Source organism: Ovis aries, chromosome 1 (genome assembly GCF_016772045.2).
Source record: "Ovis aries strain OAR_USU_Benz2616 breed Rambouillet chromosome 1, ARS-UI_Ramb_v3.0, whole genome shotgun sequence".
Classification (NCBI taxonomy): domain Eukaryota; kingdom Metazoa; phylum Chordata; class Mammalia; order Artiodactyla; family Bovidae; genus Ovis; species Ovis aries.
Genome location: NC_056054.1, coordinates 228,367,555 through 228,384,738, shown reverse-complemented (window position 1 = coordinate 228,384,738; position 17,184 = coordinate 228,367,555). Strand labels below are relative to the sequence as shown.

Here is a 17,184-nt window from a genome sequence, read left to right as displayed (position 1 = left end):
CGCCTAGCGCGAGGTGCGAATTTAGTAGCCGCCCACCCTCTTCTTGGTGCCCGCCCCCAGGGAATTAGAATTCTCTGGGAAAGTGTCTGGTTGTCGGAGAATCCCTGGAGCGGGGTGCGGGGGCGCACCCGGCACAAAATGGTTAAAAAAGTCCACGCGCGACTAGGGGCCCCTGTTATGAAAAGTCTGCGCACCAGCGCCTGGGCACCCCCTTTGCTGATTTGAGGGTCAGTAGTCCGGAGGAAATCCGCTCGTCGCAGGGGAAAGGATGCAATGAGGGAAGCCTCAAGCCGTGCCGGCTCCCACCCCGACGCCTTCTCGGGGGCGCACCTCCAGCCTGACGGGCGCGGGGCACTACTGGGCCGGGGCGTTCGCGGCGGGCGGCGGGCGGCCAGCCGGAGCAGGCTCGGTCAGCGGCTCACTCTCTCTGCCTCCTCCCCCCAGGATTACCGAGAGGATGGGATGGATCTAGGCAGTGACGCCGGCAGCAGCAGCAGCAACAGCAGCCGCGCCAGTTCGCAGTCCAACTCCACCAAAGTGACCCCTTGCTCCGAGTGCAAATCCTCGTCGTCGCCGGGGGGCAGCCTGGACTTGGTGTCTGCCCTGGAAGACTATGAGGAGCCCTTCCCGGTCTACCAGAAGAAGGTGATTGATGAGTGGGCGCCGGAGGAGGACGGAGAGGAGAAGGAAGAGGAGGACGGGCGCCACGAGCGAGGGTACAGGGATGACCGCTGTCCGGCCCGGGAGCCGGGGGACGTGAGCGCCGGGACCCGCAGCGGCGGGGGCAGGAGCGCCACCACCGCCATGCCGCCCCCGGTGCCCAACGGCAACCTCCACCCGCACGAGCTCCAGGACCTCAGGCACAATGGCAACGTGGTGGTGGCCGGCCGGCCGAGCGGCTCCCGGGCCCCGCGCCGGGCGGTCCAGAAGCCCCAGCCGGCAGGGGGCCGGCGCGGCGGCCGGGGCCCGGCGGCCGGGGGCCTCTGCCTTCAGCCCACGGACAGCGGGACGTGCGTCCCCGAGGAGCCCCCGGTTCCCCCTATGGACTGGGAGGCGCTGGAGAAGCATCTGGCTGGGTTGCAGTTCCGGGAGCAGGAGGTGCGGAACCAAGGCCAGACGAGGACCAACTCCACCTCCGTAAGTTGGCCGGGGTGCGTGCTCACGCGCGCACACACGTACCCACCCCGCGCACGGCCCGCACGCTCCCTCCCCGCGCTCGCGCCAGCCGCCGGCCCCATTCATTCAGCCGCGAGGGTGGGGGCCGGGCCGGGGAGGCTGTCTTCTGCTTCCCCGGGGTACGGTTGCTCAGTCTTTGAGCTGTCTGGGTTTGCAGGATGGGCGGAGAGGAGGGAGGGGCAGACAGAGGGCAACGGAAAGTCGGGTTAGTGGAACTGGCGACTCATTTTAATGGAATTACTTATGGAGACGAGACTGTGAGTCACTTGCCTGAAAATAAATCCGGGGAGATTTTGGCACCAAAGCCGGTACCCTGCGGGTGATATTTCAAGTCGTAATACTCGTGGTTTTGTCAGGCGTGGCGGGTCTCCCTTCGCTGCCACTGATGTCTCGCCCATATATAGGCTGTCCCTGCGCAGAAGCATGCATTCGCCTGCCCACACCTCCGGTGAGGCAGCACGCGTTGTTCCCTCTTGACGTGTGTGCGGATGCTCCGGAATTGGAATGGGCTGACCGCCCTACTCAGACTTTTTTCCTTTCTGAAACCCGACTTATTGTTGACCTGCTAGGATAAGGGAGTGGTTCTTTCCTCTGTTGGCTGACTCACCCCACTGTCCGGTGAATCCCTCCTAGTTTTGATAAGGAGCCACTTGCAGTTCCTTACCAGAGGCTTGTGCCTCAGTTCAGGAAACTCAGAGAGGAAAGGGTACTAGAGTGGAAAAGAGGGAGGGAAGGGGGGCTGCATCTATAAGAAGCTCTGGCAGGTTCACACTTGTCTCGACATCTCTTTTTGCCCCTGAGAGGAGAGCAGATAAATGACTTAAAAGGACAGCGTTATGAGAGTAGCTCCTCTATTTATCACTGTTTCGGGAGAAAGCAACAGTTGTAATTTGAAATCATTAATGACAATCGTACGTGGGGTTGAAGGGTACACAGTTTAAGTGAGAGTCTCTCTGTGTGTGGCAGCTGTGTGGCAGTGTGGGAGAATGCTTGCTTGCAGGTGTAATTTTTGGCTTCCTTGCCCCAGGGCTACTGGAAATTGGGTGCATGCACTTATGACTTCAGGGGTAAGGACAGTAACTGTGTTTCACAGAGAAATTGGCATGGTTTCTATGAGAGACAGCTCTTGGCTGACAGAGCCTATTGGTTAGTGTCCCTTGAGAAAGTACCTATTAAATTAACACACTCGTTTTAATCCCAGCTGTTTACCATGGCCACTAGCAGACTCGGAATCTTTCCATTACGGCCAGTACTTGCTCTTGTATATTGCAATTCAAAACATCCTTCTCCCACTTAGTGCTGAGAAAAAATATCTGATTAAGCTCCCTGGACTTAAACAGTGACTTGGAGATAAATAAGTTTCCTTTACTATGGCCTGACATTTTTACATTCCAGGAAAATGTAATCATTGGGTTATGCATGCAAAGTTAGGGTTTAATGATGACAATGAGCTCCATTATTCAGAATGTTCTTGAGCACCTGTGTTGTTGTTGGCCAGTTACTAGGTTATGTCTGACTCTGGGACCCCATGGACTGCAGCATGCCAGGTTTCCCTGTCCTTCTCTATCTCCTGGAATTTGCTTAAACTCATGTGCATCGAGTCGGTGATGCCATCCAACCATCTCATCCTCTGTCACCTCCTTCTTCTGCCCTCAATCATTCCCAGCCTCAGGATCTTTTCCAATGAGTTAGCTCTTTGCATCAGATGGCCAAAGTATTAGAGCTTCAGCTTCAGCATCAGTCCTTCCAGTGAATATTCAGGATTGATTTCCTTTAGGATTGACTGGTTTGATCTCCTTGCTGTCCAAGGGACTCTTCCTGACTTCTGTGCTAAATTCAAAGTCTGATTCCCAGGGCTGCAGTGACACATGTGTCCACAGAGGCCTGGAATTATGGTGAGCAAGGTAGGGATACAGATTGACTTCCTTCTAGGAACTTAAAATCTAATGGCTCACCTAACAGACCTGCCTCTGCCAACACACACACACACACACTCCTTTCTAGCTATTGTGGAGACTGAATCTTTCCTTCTTGGGCCATCTTTGAAACCTGAGGTGTCTTGTCTCCTCACCTAGTAAACGGTTTGCTTGTGTGGGTTCCTCCTCCTTCCTTCCCTCACCCTCCTGAAGATGTCCCCTCTGGGCATTTCTTTCACAGAAATTTGGGTTCCATTGCTCTAAAGCAAGTACGTGTACAGGAAAAATGGGAGGGGGAAATGGCCTTTGAGGTTGTTGAATATTGCATTTTTCTATAGTTTGGAAAAATTTGAACAAAACTACTAGCCATTGTTGGGTTAGAATAGGGATTATCAAGCTGTAAGTTCTGCCTGAAATCACCTTATCACATTTTTAAAAAATAAAATTAAATAGAATGTACTACAGTGACTGATTTTTTTTGAAGTTTTATTTTAGTTGTATGTAGACACTGGGTTACAGTGTAAGATTTCTTTTGCTCTGTGGGTCACTGTCATAAAAGTATGGAAAACACTGATTAAAATCCTGTTTACTTCTGCCTGGAATAAGTGTGAGAATTTATAACCCTGGGGACAGAAGCTTGAGAGTCACAAAGGTGTTGGTGTGGAAGAAGTCTGTCTTGAAGGAACTGCTCAAATCGAGTGTTATTTTTTCAGTTCAGTTCAGTTCAGTTCAGTTTAGTCTCTCAGTCGTGTCTGACTCTTTGCGACCCCATGAATTGCAGCACGCCAGGCCTCCCTGTCCATCACCATCTCCCGGAGTTCACTCAGACTCATGTCCATCGAGTCCGTGATGCCATCCAGCCATCTCATCCTTTGTTGTCCCCTTCTCCTCCTGCCCCCAATCCCTCCCAGCATCAGAGTCTTTTCTAATGAGTCAACTCTTCGCATGAGGTGGCCAAAGTACTGGAATTTCAGCTTCAGCATCATTCCCTCCAAAGAAATCCCAGGGTTGATCTCCTCCAGAATGGACTGGTTGGATCTCCTTGCAGTCCAAGGGACTCTCAAGAGTCATCTCCAACACCACAGTTCAAAAGCATCAATTCTTCAGCACTCAGCCTTCTTCACAGTCCAACTCTCACATCCATACATGACCACTGGAAAAACCATAGCCTTGACTAGACAGACCTTTGTTGGCAAAGTAATGTCTCTGCTTTTGAATATGCTATCTATGTTGGTCATAACTTTTCTTCCAAGGAGTAAGCGTCTTTTAATTTCATGGCTGCAGTCACCATCTGCAGTGATTTTGGAGCCCCCCAAAATAAAGTCTGACACTGTTTCCACTGTTCCCGCATCTATTTCCCATGAAGTGATGGGCACCTCCTTAAAAGGTGGATGTGGAATTTGATAGAAAACAACAAACTTCTGTAAAGCAATTATCCTTCAGTAAAAAATAAATAACATAAAAAGTTGTATGCAGGTTTCCCTGGTGGCTCTGGTGAAGAATCTGCCTGCCAATGCAGGAGACACGGGTTCAACACAGGTTCAATCCCTGGTCCAGGAGGATCCCACATGCTCCGGAGCAACTGAGCCCAAACACTGTAACTGCTGAGCCTGTGCATTAGAGCCTGGGAACCTCAGTTACTGAGCCCATGTGCTGCAACTGCTGAAGTCCGTGTACCCCAGAGCCTGTGCTTTGCAACAAGAGAAGCAAGTGGTAAAGAACCTACCTGCCAATGCAAGAGATGTAAGAGATGAGAGTTCAGTCCCTGGGTCTGGAAGATCCTCTGAAGGAGGGCATGGTAACCTATTCCAGTATTCATGCCTGGAAAATCCCATGGACAGAGGAGCCTGGTGGGCTGTGTCCACAGGGTTGCAAAGAGTGGGACACTACTGAAGCAACTTAGCATGCACGCACTGCAATGAGAGGCCTGTGCACCGCAGCTGGAGAGTAGCCCCTGCTCTCCACAGCTGGAGAAAAGCCCGCGCAGCAGCGGAGACCCAGCACAGCCATAAATAAATAAATCATTTTTAAACAGGGCTGTATGCAAATATATTTAAGCGGAGTTAATACATAGTACTGAGAGGAAGGGTATAAAATGAAAAAGAAGGGCACCTCTTTTTCCTCTGTGAGGAGACCTAAATAAGCTATTCCCACCTCTCGACTTTTGCCTGTGCGGTTAGCTCTGTGTGGAATTGAGTGACTGGTTCCTTGTCATCATCTCAGACTGTACTCAACTCACTTCCTCGGAGAGGCTGTCCCTAAGCCCCCTCCCAAGTGCAGCGTAAGGCACTCTACCCTCTACCCAGGCACTCCTTGTGTATTTTCTTAGTGCTTGTCACTGCCTGACATGATCGTATTCAGTTCTTCATTTTTGGTCTTTTTAGAATCCAGTTGGAATGCAGTGGGCTAGCCTGCATTGTTTTATTGCTGTAACCTAGTATCTGTGTTAGTTCTTGAATATTGAATGAATGAAGTGTTTATAAGACTCACATGCCCCAGACCTAAAAACCAGTCCCCTTATTGTACTGTTGAGAAAATTGAGCCCCAGAGAGGTTAGGTGATTTGCAGAAGACCCCAGTAAGAAAATCATGAAAGGGATTTTGTTCTTTCTTCTATTGCTAGATTGGGGTTTTTTCCTTTCTCCAGTTGTGGGGTTTTGCTTAAAATTAATTGAAATAAAAGGAAAGAGCTTCTACCTTTCTGAAATAACTTAAAGGGTTTCCTAATGGCAGGTCCTCTCTTGTGTTTCCTCAGTGTTAAGGACAAGTAAACTAGGAGATCATCAAAATCCCATGACTTTATGAGTCTCTTCTCACAGACGGGCTTTGGTTGGTTTGGTTTCAATGGAATAATATTGAGTTCTGTCCATCAAAGCAGTGACAGCCTCCTCACCCTTGTTCATGCCCCTTTCTTCCTCTCACCTACGGTGACAGGCTCAAAACGAAGGACTGAGACTGCAAAGATGTGTTGACAATCAGCTGTCTCTAATCTAGGGAAGATTTAGAGGCAAATTTAAAAACATAGTGTTTGGGTAGGATGAAAAACCTAGGGCTCACCTTAACTTTGTGACCATTTCAAGTAGCTAATCTCTTTTGCTGCCAGTGGATGGGGAGGAACGTGGATACCCCGGGGAACTGTCTTTGGTGTCAGAACAGGAGGGGCCTGGGGAGTCTTGAAGGAGCCTCTGGTGACCTGACTTCCTGCTGTCTTCTCTGAGCCATTCCAGCACAAACCTGCATGGCCTCAGATGGCCCAGCCCCTCCTCAATGTCCAGCCCCTCACCTTGATGTCAGAGCCTTGAGGGCACTTTACTCCACTGCCTTATCCCCAGTAGCTCCCTTGGGCCCCAGGAATGCCTGGCATTATGGAGGGGCTGGGTAGGGGGTGAGGTTCCATCCAACAACCAGAACTATTCCCCGAAGTCCCCCCTTCAGTTGGCCAGACCTCACGCCCATCCTGTGTCCCTGTGTTTCTCATGGTCCTGCCCTGCACCTGCAGGTGTGTAAAGGCTCTTGGTAAACTCAAGGGCCACACGCAACCCAGAACTAGAACACCAAGTTATGTGAGTCCTGCCCCCATATGTTCACTGTGCTGTGCTATGCTTAATCGCTCTGCTGTGCTTAATTGCTCTGCTGCTGCTGCTAAGGCACTTCAGTCGTGTCTGACTCTGTGCGATCCCACAGACGGCAGCCCACCAGGCTCCCCCGTCCCTGGGATTCTCCAGGCAAGAACACTGGAGTGGGTTGCCATTTCCTTCTCCAATGCAGGAAAGTGAAAAGTGAAAGTGAAGTCGCTCAGTCGCATCCGACTCTTAGCGACCCCATGGACTTCAGCCCACCAGGCTCCTCCGTCCATGGGATTTTCCAGGCAAGAGTACTGGAGTGGGGTGCTGTTGACTTCTCCAGCTTAATCACTCAGTCATGTTCCATTTTTTGTCACCCTATGGATTGTAGCCCAGCAGGCTCTGTCCATGGGGATTCTCCAGGTGAGAACACTGGAATGGGTTGCCATACCCTCCTCCAGGGGATCTTCCCAACCCAGGGATTGAACCCAGGTTTCCCGTATCGCAGGCAGATTCTTTACCATCTGAGCCACCGGGAAAGCCCATTGTCTTCCTGCCTACTCTTTGAGAACTGGTATGGACAACTCTTAGGGAAACCTGAATTTCTCTTCCTGTTTCCCTCTTCTGAACACATTGCCAAGTGGTCGGCTTTCCCTTTCTCCTGCTTCTCCAGGACCTTAGTTTGTCACAGTATCATTCTTCTGTCTCCCCATCACCCCAGGTGGAGTTGGGGTGCCCACTGCCTCAACCTACTCCTCTTCCTAAATGGAGTACAACTTCACTCCTTTTTCTCAATGGTCTTTCTGTGAAATTTTTTCAGGCTTTGTGATACTTCATGTTGAGCCTGTTCTACCTCTGGAAAGTCACTCCTTTTTTCTCCCTTTGACTTCTCCTTTTGATTTTTTATTAAAAACAAACAAACAAACAACTCTATTGAGGCAGAATTGACATACAATTAACTGCACATTTAAAGTATGCAGTCTGATGAGTTGTGACTTATGTGTACACCAGTGAAACCATGGCTAAAGTCGAGGTAATGAACCTATCTTTCACTCCCCGGAGTAAATGCATGCTGCTTTGTAATCCCCCCATTCTGTCCCTTGGCAACCGCTGATTTCATTTCTATCACTATGAGTTAGCTTGCATTTTCTAAAACTAATGTAAAAGGAATTATATAGTATGCACTCATCTTTTTGTCTGACATGTTTCAGTCAGCATATAATTATTTTGTGCTTCGTCTGTGTTGCTGTGTGTGTTAATAGCGCATTCCTTTTGATTGCTGAGTCCCATTTTATGGATATACTCTATTGCCCAGTTGAGGGACCTTTAGGTTGTTTTTATTTGTTTGTTTTTGTCTATTACAAATAACAGTGTTACGAATATTCACATACAAGTCTTTACATGAACATATTCTTTTACTTCTCTTGGGAAAATACCTAAGAATGGAATGACTGGATCGTATGAGAGGTGTGTGTTTAACTGTTTGAGAAGTTGCCTGTTTTCTAAAGAAGTTGCCCAATTTGATGTTGGCTTCCTCTCCCACCAGTTGCTGTATTCCTCCTATGTTCTTGGGGACTGGCGGGACATGTCTCTTCAGGTGATTGGGGTAACTGCTCCCCTCTGCCTTAAGAGAAAACCCCAGCAAAATACCAGGATCACATCTTATATCCAACCTGCAGTCATTATACTCATTGTTCAGAAAAAGAAAAGGACTCGTTTTAAAATTAGAATTCTAATTGTAGACCTGAAACATTTTAATCGCCGTTTTATTATTTTTTTACTGTCTATGACAGGTGCATTTCCCTCTTTTAATGAGAAGATAAGAATAATTTTAATTGACATGTTAATTGAAAGTAGATTCTCCTGGTGAAGTTATTTCCAAAGTACGTGAAAGCAGTTTTTCTTTTTATTTGTTTGTACTATTAACCAGTAGCAAACTTTAAATTACCTACATTTCTTCCTACAATAGTACTAATTACAGGTTGTTTTCAGTGTATTCTGTAAGAATTACAACCCAGTTACTCCTCCATCAACGACACTGCTAAAGTAGCTTTGAATGGCTAAGTAGTTTGTTTCCTTAGTTACTTAGGCTATATTTAAATTACATGAATTCTTGTTTTTATAGGCTAAATTAAGACATCTTTATTATTCCTGCAAAATATAGTAAAGTTTGTATTTAATAAGTTATGTGATTCCTCAGCCTGGGACACCACAGTGAAAACATTCTGAGTGGTTTGCAGTTACCATTTATCCTTCTTAGCACGATGTGACCGTATTACAATCACTTTTTTTTTAAAACCATAACTGGAAATGATTGGGGCTGACTGTATTCTGTGTATCACCTTACTTTGAAATATTTAGTGTCATCACTGTCTGCTTTTCTAATTTATGTTGATTCCTATTTAAGAGCTGCAAGGCTGCTCTATCCATTAGCATGTAACTCAAGAAAGAAATATGATTGGCTTTTCCAAAAAAAAAAAATAGGTTGCAGGTTAACCATAGGTTCTCAGGCTCTGTGTATTTCAGCTACCATCAGATAGTTCACCCGGCTGCAGAAGAACCTTTGGAAAATATTGTAGTTGGATTAAAGGAAATCTATGCCCACCAGTTGGTTTGCACATCATGGTCCTTTAGAACCTTCTGAGGAACAGTCATGGTGCAGATCTGAAAAACAGATGCAGATATGCTCATCACACATTAGAGCTGTTTGAGCATCTCCCCACTGACATCGCATCCCTTTCCTCCATCCATTTCTAGCTCAGCCTGCGCTTTCAACTCCAGATCCTTTGCCTGGTATTTCTTGTGACTTCATTCCCAGGAAGGCCCAGCACGAGCCCTTTCCTCTATAGCAGGACCACACATTATTGGCCACCAAACAGCCCAGCACTGTCTTCCCCAAGGACAGCTCTTGGGTGACTTAGGGCGTCACCGCTTTGGGAAGCCATACCTGATCATCTCAGCTCTGAGCAACTTCTCCTCTGAACTTCTTATTCCACTTAAGTTCCACTTTCTCATTCTTAGGCTTTCAAAAGCTCATCCCCGGCAAAACTCAGACCAGATCTGTCAATTTCTGCTTCCAGGCATTCTCTTTTTGTGGGCATATCTCTTGTCTGCCCCACTATTTTAAATCCTTCCACCCCTTCAAACACATACATATATAAGGTTGGGCATTTTCTGAGGACTAGCCATTTGATTGGAGAAGGCAATGGCACCCCACTCCAGTACTCTTGCCTGGAAAATCCCATGGACGGAGGAGCCTGGTAGGCTGCAGTCCATGGGGTCGCTAGAGTCAGACATGACTGAGCGACTTCACTTTCACTTTTCACTTTCATGCATTGGAGAAGGAAATGGCAGCCCACTCCAGTGTTCTTGCCTGGAGAATCCCAGGGATGGGGGAGCCTGGTGGGCTGCCGTCTATGGAGTCACACAGAGTCAGACACGACTGAAGCGACTTAGTAGCAGCAGCAGCCATTTGATGGATGCTTGTTATCTGTATTAATGCATTTTGTACCACCTGTTTAGTTTTTAAATTTGCTCAAAGCTGCTATACTATGAGCTAATTCATAGGACTATGAATTAGTCATAGTCCTAATAATAGTAATTCCAGGTCCTTCCTTAAGAGCTTCTCTAAACTCTGTGATATTACATTTGCATTTTAAAAGAAATTTGTTTTTACTCCTGGACCTTTGCACCAAAGACATGAATGGTTTCCTTACCTCTGAAATTCAGTCCTAAGATTTGTTTTTGTTTTTTTTAAAACAACAAGGGCCTTTGCAGATGTTTTTCTTTAGCTGCTTTACGTTCCTTGAGCTCTTAGGACTGATGATGCTTTATACACTTACTGCTTTTATACTGTCAGTCACTGGGAGATTATTTTGCACACAGCTTTTGGAGAAATTCGAGTGTCAAATATGAAACTGAGCATTTTTAATAGAAAAGTAGTAAGATTTTAAAGATAGAAAGGATCTAAGAGCTCAACTCGTCAAACCCTCACCGCTTTCAGAGGAGGAAACAGGCTTATGACGATTAAACGTCTTCACCTACCTTCCTCAACCCAGGACTGACCCGTCTCAGGTCACCTGGCTCACAGTTTCCACTTTTAATGAACTCTGTCCCCTTCCGCTATCTTTTTTTTTTTTTTAAAGAAAATCTTTTCACAACTTAATTGGAGGATAGATCCAGCCTCATCACTTAAAAGCTTCACGACTAGAAGTAGATTCTAATTTTTATCACCTGATAGAAAAGTTTCATTTTATTGTTTTTCTCTTTTTCTTTTTAAAACCCATATTGTAATACAATTATAAACTTGGTCTCTTCCATTCAGAATTTAGCTAATTACTGTGTGTATTTCTACCAACAGAACAGTGCTCTCCTTGAGCTGACAGATTTTTTTCCTGTCCTTTCTCATCTGTAAATACCTTCCTCTGACTGTCCACCCTCCTTTCCAGCACTGGGGGACACACAGTCCTCTCGTCTCATGGGTTCAGGGCTAACTGACCCTTGAGAACCCTGCAAGGACTCACCTGAGCTCCAGGAGACAGAGGAGGAAGCTGCGAGGGTGAGGGCTCACCGTTGAGTACATCACTTCTGTTTACAATCTGTCCATTGACTGTTGGGCTGTGAGGTGGTGCCTGTGTTCAAAAAGATAGAGGAGAGAAGACCTCTCTGTGACTCACTCAACAAGGTGATTGATTTTGTTTTGAAACTGATTTTGTTTTGTCTAGAGAGAGTTTTGGGCTTGCCTGGTGGGTCACATGGTAAAGAATCCACCTACAGTGCGGGAGACCTGGGTTTGATCCCTGAATTGGGAAGATCCCTGGAGGAGGCAGCCCACTCCAATACTGCCTGAAGAATTCCCATGGATAGAGGAATGTGGCAGGTTGCAGCCCACGGAGGTCACAAAGAATCGGATGCAGCTTGAGCGACTAAGCACAGCACAGCACAGAGTTTCAAGTGATCATTTATTATGAGCCTCCAATAGAGCAAAATGACAAAAACCAAGAACAAGACTAGAAATAAAGGCATTTATGGAGTTCAGGAGCAGCCCATGGAATAGTCTCCATTAGGACTCTGGCTTCTTTAGAATATGGGCGAGAACTAGGAGTAGAAAAATGGATGTCAGGGAAGGGAGATGTGTTTGGATTTTTCTGTTGCCTGTATGATGTTTCTTACTTTTCCAGTTAAATCTGTAGAACTGAGCCATCACTCTTTATTCTTGTCAGGTCCAGAAGAGTTGTGATAATTCACCTTCACTTGCCAAGCTTCATCAAATCCCTAAGGGTGCTCACTATTCCAAATGTTCTTGTTTGTCTGCTTTGTTTTGGTTTGGTCTGATTGCTGTTTCACTTTTGCGAGTGTTTCTGTTATTTTCCTGTATATTTCTTTGTTAATTATGTCCAGCATGTGTTTTCACCCATCTTTATCACTTGCTTTGCTCTGTTTTCATTCATAAATGTTTTAACCTAATTTTGTTCTCTCCTCCTGACCTGTTTTGTAATATTTGTGTTATTTAAGTTATTCTCATTTTTTCCTACTTCCATGGTATTTTCTCAGTAAAGTATATGTGATTCAAAAGGTGATGATTTAGGTTAGGAACACCGAGGTGATAGGAATGAACTTGACCAGTCTTGTTCAGCCCCTTGTTCAGGTTGATGGTTATTTAAGTACTTGTAACTAAAATATTTTTTAGTTATGTTTAAGTGGCATGAGGTTATTCTTAAACCAAAGCTTATTGGAAGTGAAAAAATTACCAGTTTTCTTCAATCTAGCTTTGTATATCAGATTTCCTAATAATTACCTCTTGTATATGTCCATTTTACTTATACCCCTGTACCTCCATCCAAATATTTTATGTTTGTAATTGAATGGCCTTTCTGGTATATCCATCATCAACAATATCATGTTCATCTTTCTCTCTTTTTCTACTTTTCAACATCTTTCTTAATATTTATGGCTCATGAAAGTGATTGTGAATCTTCCTTGGGGCATTAGCACAGTATACAAAAAAAAAAAAAGCTTCAATTTTTATGGATTACAGGGAGCAATGCATTAGTCAGCAACTGATTTCTGCAAATTCATCACTTCAAGAGTTTTATTACCCATGTCCTAATAGATATGATTGATTCTTCAGAACTCTTCCTTGTAGAAATAATGTCTTAGTTATTCATAGACTTTTTGACTGTTTTTTCTTTCTTTTTTACAAAATGTTACAAAAAGCTTCTATCAAGAAAGTGTGGGGACTTGGGCTTTTCCAGGTGATGCTCCATTTGCCCAGGTGGCTGGGGTTTGTTTTCAAGATCTTTGAGGAAGAGCAGAGCAGAGCACCATTTCTGCAGCCTCACAGGCAAGCCTCCAGAAGACGGAGTTTCTGCCTCTATCTCCCGGACACCCATCAGCCAGGCCGGTAGATCATTGTCCTCACAGCGGCATATACCCATCACTTCCTCCTCCAGGACACCCCTCCCCACTGTGATCTGCAGCCTGCCTCTGTTTCCCTTTTAACACCTGTGCAGATGACCTGTCTGAGAACCAGTGCAAAGTCGGTAAGAAAGTGGCTCCTCTGTCCTGGGTACCTCTGGTGTCCAGAGTCCCTGCTAGGTTCCCTCATGGACCACTTGGTGATGAAGAGCTGAGGACAGGCATTCTCCCAGCCAGCTAGCTGTGGTCAGGGCCCACCTGCTCACTAGTATGCTGTAGACATGTCCCGAACAAAATAACAGGTAGGTTGTAGCAGCTTCTTGATTCTGTAACTTGATTCTGTTTCCTTCTTTGTTTGCCATACATGGAAAGAACTTTGCTGTCTAAAAAAATTTAAAGGGAATGAGGTAATTTCCTAATAATTCCTGAGATCTCTAGCCGTGTAGTAAATTTAGATTTGAGGTTAAAGCGTCAAAAAATAAAAACAGAAAAGCTGCTGTGTTATGAAAGGCTGGGGTATTTTAAATGTCAAGTGCGGAAGCATAAGAGTTCGTACCTCCTTTTCTCCATCCATAGAAAGAGTAGTGTTCAACTTCCTTCTAAAATAAGAAGGGTCTGGGCCTCTGGGAACCTGGCACAGTGTCTTCTTAGAAAAGAACATTAAGGCCTCATCTCCACTCCTATAAAAATAACATGTTTTCAAATAGTTTCAAAACCAACATAGCCTTCTGTTTTTCTCCTCATGGTTCCGGTGGCTAAAAATTATGCCACTTATGAAAATTACAATTTTTTTTCTTTGTGCAATCTTACATAATTTGGGTCCATTTTGACCTGGTCTGACATTTTATTATGAGTAACAACATCTTAAGTGCTCTGTTCTTTTTATTTCCACTCCGAAATTGGTTTTGTGAGGAGTAAGAGAAGGCCACTGGGATTTTATTTTTAAATACTTAAATTACATAAATTATGTAACCATTCATCTCCTGTTAGAGTTGTCATCTGGTCAACAGTGGCCCTACTCTCTGACCCAAATAGCCCTTAAGTAAGAGCTCACTCTAGAAGAGTAATTTTAGGCAGCAGTAACTTTAAGTTTTTCTAAATACTGGCTCTCCTATGGTATGGTGTTTTCATTAGATGTATTTTTCTTGTGTTTCATATAGAAACTCAACAAAGCAAATGTATAGTGGTTGTGCTTGTACTGACATATAAGACCTCTGCAGAAATTCTAGTACTCTGGAAGCAAATTGAAACTCTCTAGTAAACAATCACACTGAAAATGTGAATATTAGAGCTGGAAGGGACTCCATAGCAAAGGTAGCAAATTCTAATGCTTCCAGAGGCCACGTTGGGAACTAATGAGAGCTGCGGAGGATGGGTCCCAGGGACAGAAGACAGCTGTTCTTTCATACTCCCAACTCGTTGCTGTGCCAGGCAGAGTCTCAGAGCTCTGATATGTCAGGAGAAACCCAGGACCCAGATTTTTAGAAAAATATCTTGGATACTGGGGCTTCCCAGGTGGCTCAGTGGTAGAGAATTCACCTGCCAATGCAGGGGACACAGGAGATGCAGCTTTGATCCCAGGGTCAGGAAGATCCCCTGGAGAAGGAAATGGCAGCCTGCTCCAGTATTCTTGCCTGGAAAATCCCATGGACAGAGGAGCCTGGCAGGCTACAGTTGCAAAGAGTCAGAGGGACACGACTGAGCAACTGAGCATGGATGCATTTTGAATACTAAATGCACTGCAAATAACTTTAAATAAAGACAAGTTTTGTGGAATTAAGAAGCAGATCTGCAGTTCAAAAGGTGCCCTTGAGCTACCAGTTTTCCATCCTACTCTTAACCCAATCCCTTCATTTTCTCAGTAAGAAAACTGACAGCCAAAGACATTAGATGACTTACCTGATGTGGGGATGAGATGAGGGTAACTTGCTGAAAAATTTGATAAGGGTCTAGAAATGAGAGATCTTGGGGAGGAAAACTCCTGAAGGAGTGTTGGCCTGATTTGCTGACACCAGAGAAACACCTCCCCCACTTTCAGTGCTTAAAGTAATTTAAAGCAGTAACATCCAGAGAAAAAAAATAAAAGATACCTTACACACCTTCCTCTATTTCACTTTATTTTTATATACATTCCATTACTTAGAATTTTCTTTTCTCTTTCATCTTCAAAGCAGTTCAGAATTGATTTGTTATTTGGATTTGGGGTATTTCATTATTTGCAAAGGATGAAAAGGGAAGGGCTCTTTAAGAACAGATTGTCTTAAGCATAAACATGTGTGTGCCTACAGACCCAGACACACTGCAGGATATGTGGCCTCAGTTCTTTTATCTTCTGGAAACTCATCTGAGACCATTTAATTCCAAGGGGTGACAGTAGGGGTGAGTTCTAATAAAATTTCTTGTTATATAGAATCTAATGAAACTTTAATATTGCTGAATTGTTTTGAGTTTTTATTTAATTGTAGCTGTTACTACATAGTATTTAGGAGGACCTATTGAAAGTATAGAGTTTTGTTTTTTTTTTACTCTTTAGAACTATTGGCTTTATGTCCAAAGTCAACAGATTTCAAACAAATGAGACAAGTTTGAGGTGGTTACTTCACTTTCCTTTGAAAAAGGAAATAGAAAATGTTCACTTAGCTTTTTTAAAACAAACTTATTACCTGGGAATTAAATTTAGATTTACAGAGATGTTAAAAAGATACAAAGATAGTACCAGTTTCTGACTATCCTTTACCAACTTCCCCTGATGTTAAGATTGTATATAATATATATTATATATAATATACATATATATATAATTATTAAGAGAAATACATTTGTTTTTAATATTTACTCAAACATAATAGTTTGTGAGTGTGAGTCATTTATAACTGTGGTACATTTGTCGAAACTAAGAAATGAACATTGGCACAGTATTATTATCTAAACTGCAGGCTTTAATTGGATTTATATTCACTTTAAAAATTAAGAAGTATGTATTAAAACCACCCAACAAAGCTAATAAATAACATATAGGCTGTGGCTTGAGGAGAGAGGGGAGAGTCAAGTGCTTCATATTGTCCCTCGGCTCCCACAAAGTCATCCCAAGCAAACTTGAAACTCAAACAAGTTCTGATAGTGTGTTTGCTTTGTAAATGCATTTTGAAGATGGGACTCCCTGCTTCTCTTCCAATGAGGCTGCCTTCTCTCTGTCTCTCCTCTGAAGGAGGAAGCCTGTGTCATGCAGGGACAGGAGAGCCAGGTGAAGAGAGAAACATATACACAGGCCTGTGGAGGGGAGGCTCCTCCAAGCAGGAAGGCGGGAGGCTGGGGGCTGTCCTGAGCCATCGCCTAGTTTCGTGGGCTGTGGCCAGCCACAAGTTGTCACTGTCCTTTGGAATGTTATTGGCTCGCCAACTTCTGAATCTTTTGTTTACTTGTTTTTTTAATGAGGGAGCAGCATTTTGGCTTGAGAGTCTCGTTCTTTAAAGTAAAGGGTCTGGTGGAATTGTAAAGGCTCTGTGAGCCCGCAGTGGGAACATTCCAGCAGAAGGGAGCAAGTTAGAGTTGACTAGAAAGAGGTGTAAGGGATCTGGGGGACACAGGCCACTCAAGATGGGAAATGAGGGAGGGTCATGAGGAACATGTTGGGGATTTCACAGACCAAAAATGGTGAGGAAAGAGGTTTGAGACTTGTGAAAATGAAAAAGGAAAGAAAATTGGCATATGAGAACGATCAATATTTGCGGACTGCTTGAATACTCTGAATTTTCAAAACTAAACTGGTAATGGGCTCCAGGCATAGTTTTCTCAGCCATAGAAAGATGCCCCTGTGACTCAGTGACTTCTCATAAGGAGGGTTTCCTGGTTACTCATTCCCTGCCTTTGGGTGGCCTGGTTTGGCTGACAGGCTCAGTGATTTCCTCTTAAGTTTTCTTCAGAGTTCCCAGAATTCTTTGTTAATTACACGTTCAGTGTATTGTGGATTATGCTACTACTAAGTAAATGTTCTTTTGGTAGAACCCATATAATCAAGTTGAAAACTGTGTGTTCTCCAGACCAAAATGGTTTTTTTTTTTTTCTTTTTTAAAAATTGAAGTATAGTTGATTTACAATGTTGTACCAGTCTCT

General features: G+C 44.5%; 1 protein-coding gene across 5 annotated transcripts in view; it reads left to right on the top strand.

Annotated features, from left to right (window-relative positions):
- SCHIP1 (schwannomin interacting protein 1) overlaps nt 1-17,184 on the top strand; it is a 186,604-nt gene that overhangs the window by 34,234 nt on the left and 135,186 nt on the right. For 4 of the 5 annotated variants that reach the window (XM_042235034.1, XM_042235018.1, XM_027958909.3 and 1 more), the window contains exon 2: nt 445-1,137. In XM_042235034.1, coding sequence (XP_042090968.1) covers nt 463-1,137 — 675 coding nt within the window. In that variant the 5' untranslated portion in view covers nt 445-462. Of the gene's footprint in view, nt 1-66; nt 228-444; nt 1,138-17,184 lie in introns of those variants that run through there. The other variant, XM_027958917.3, reaches the window with a different exon arrangement.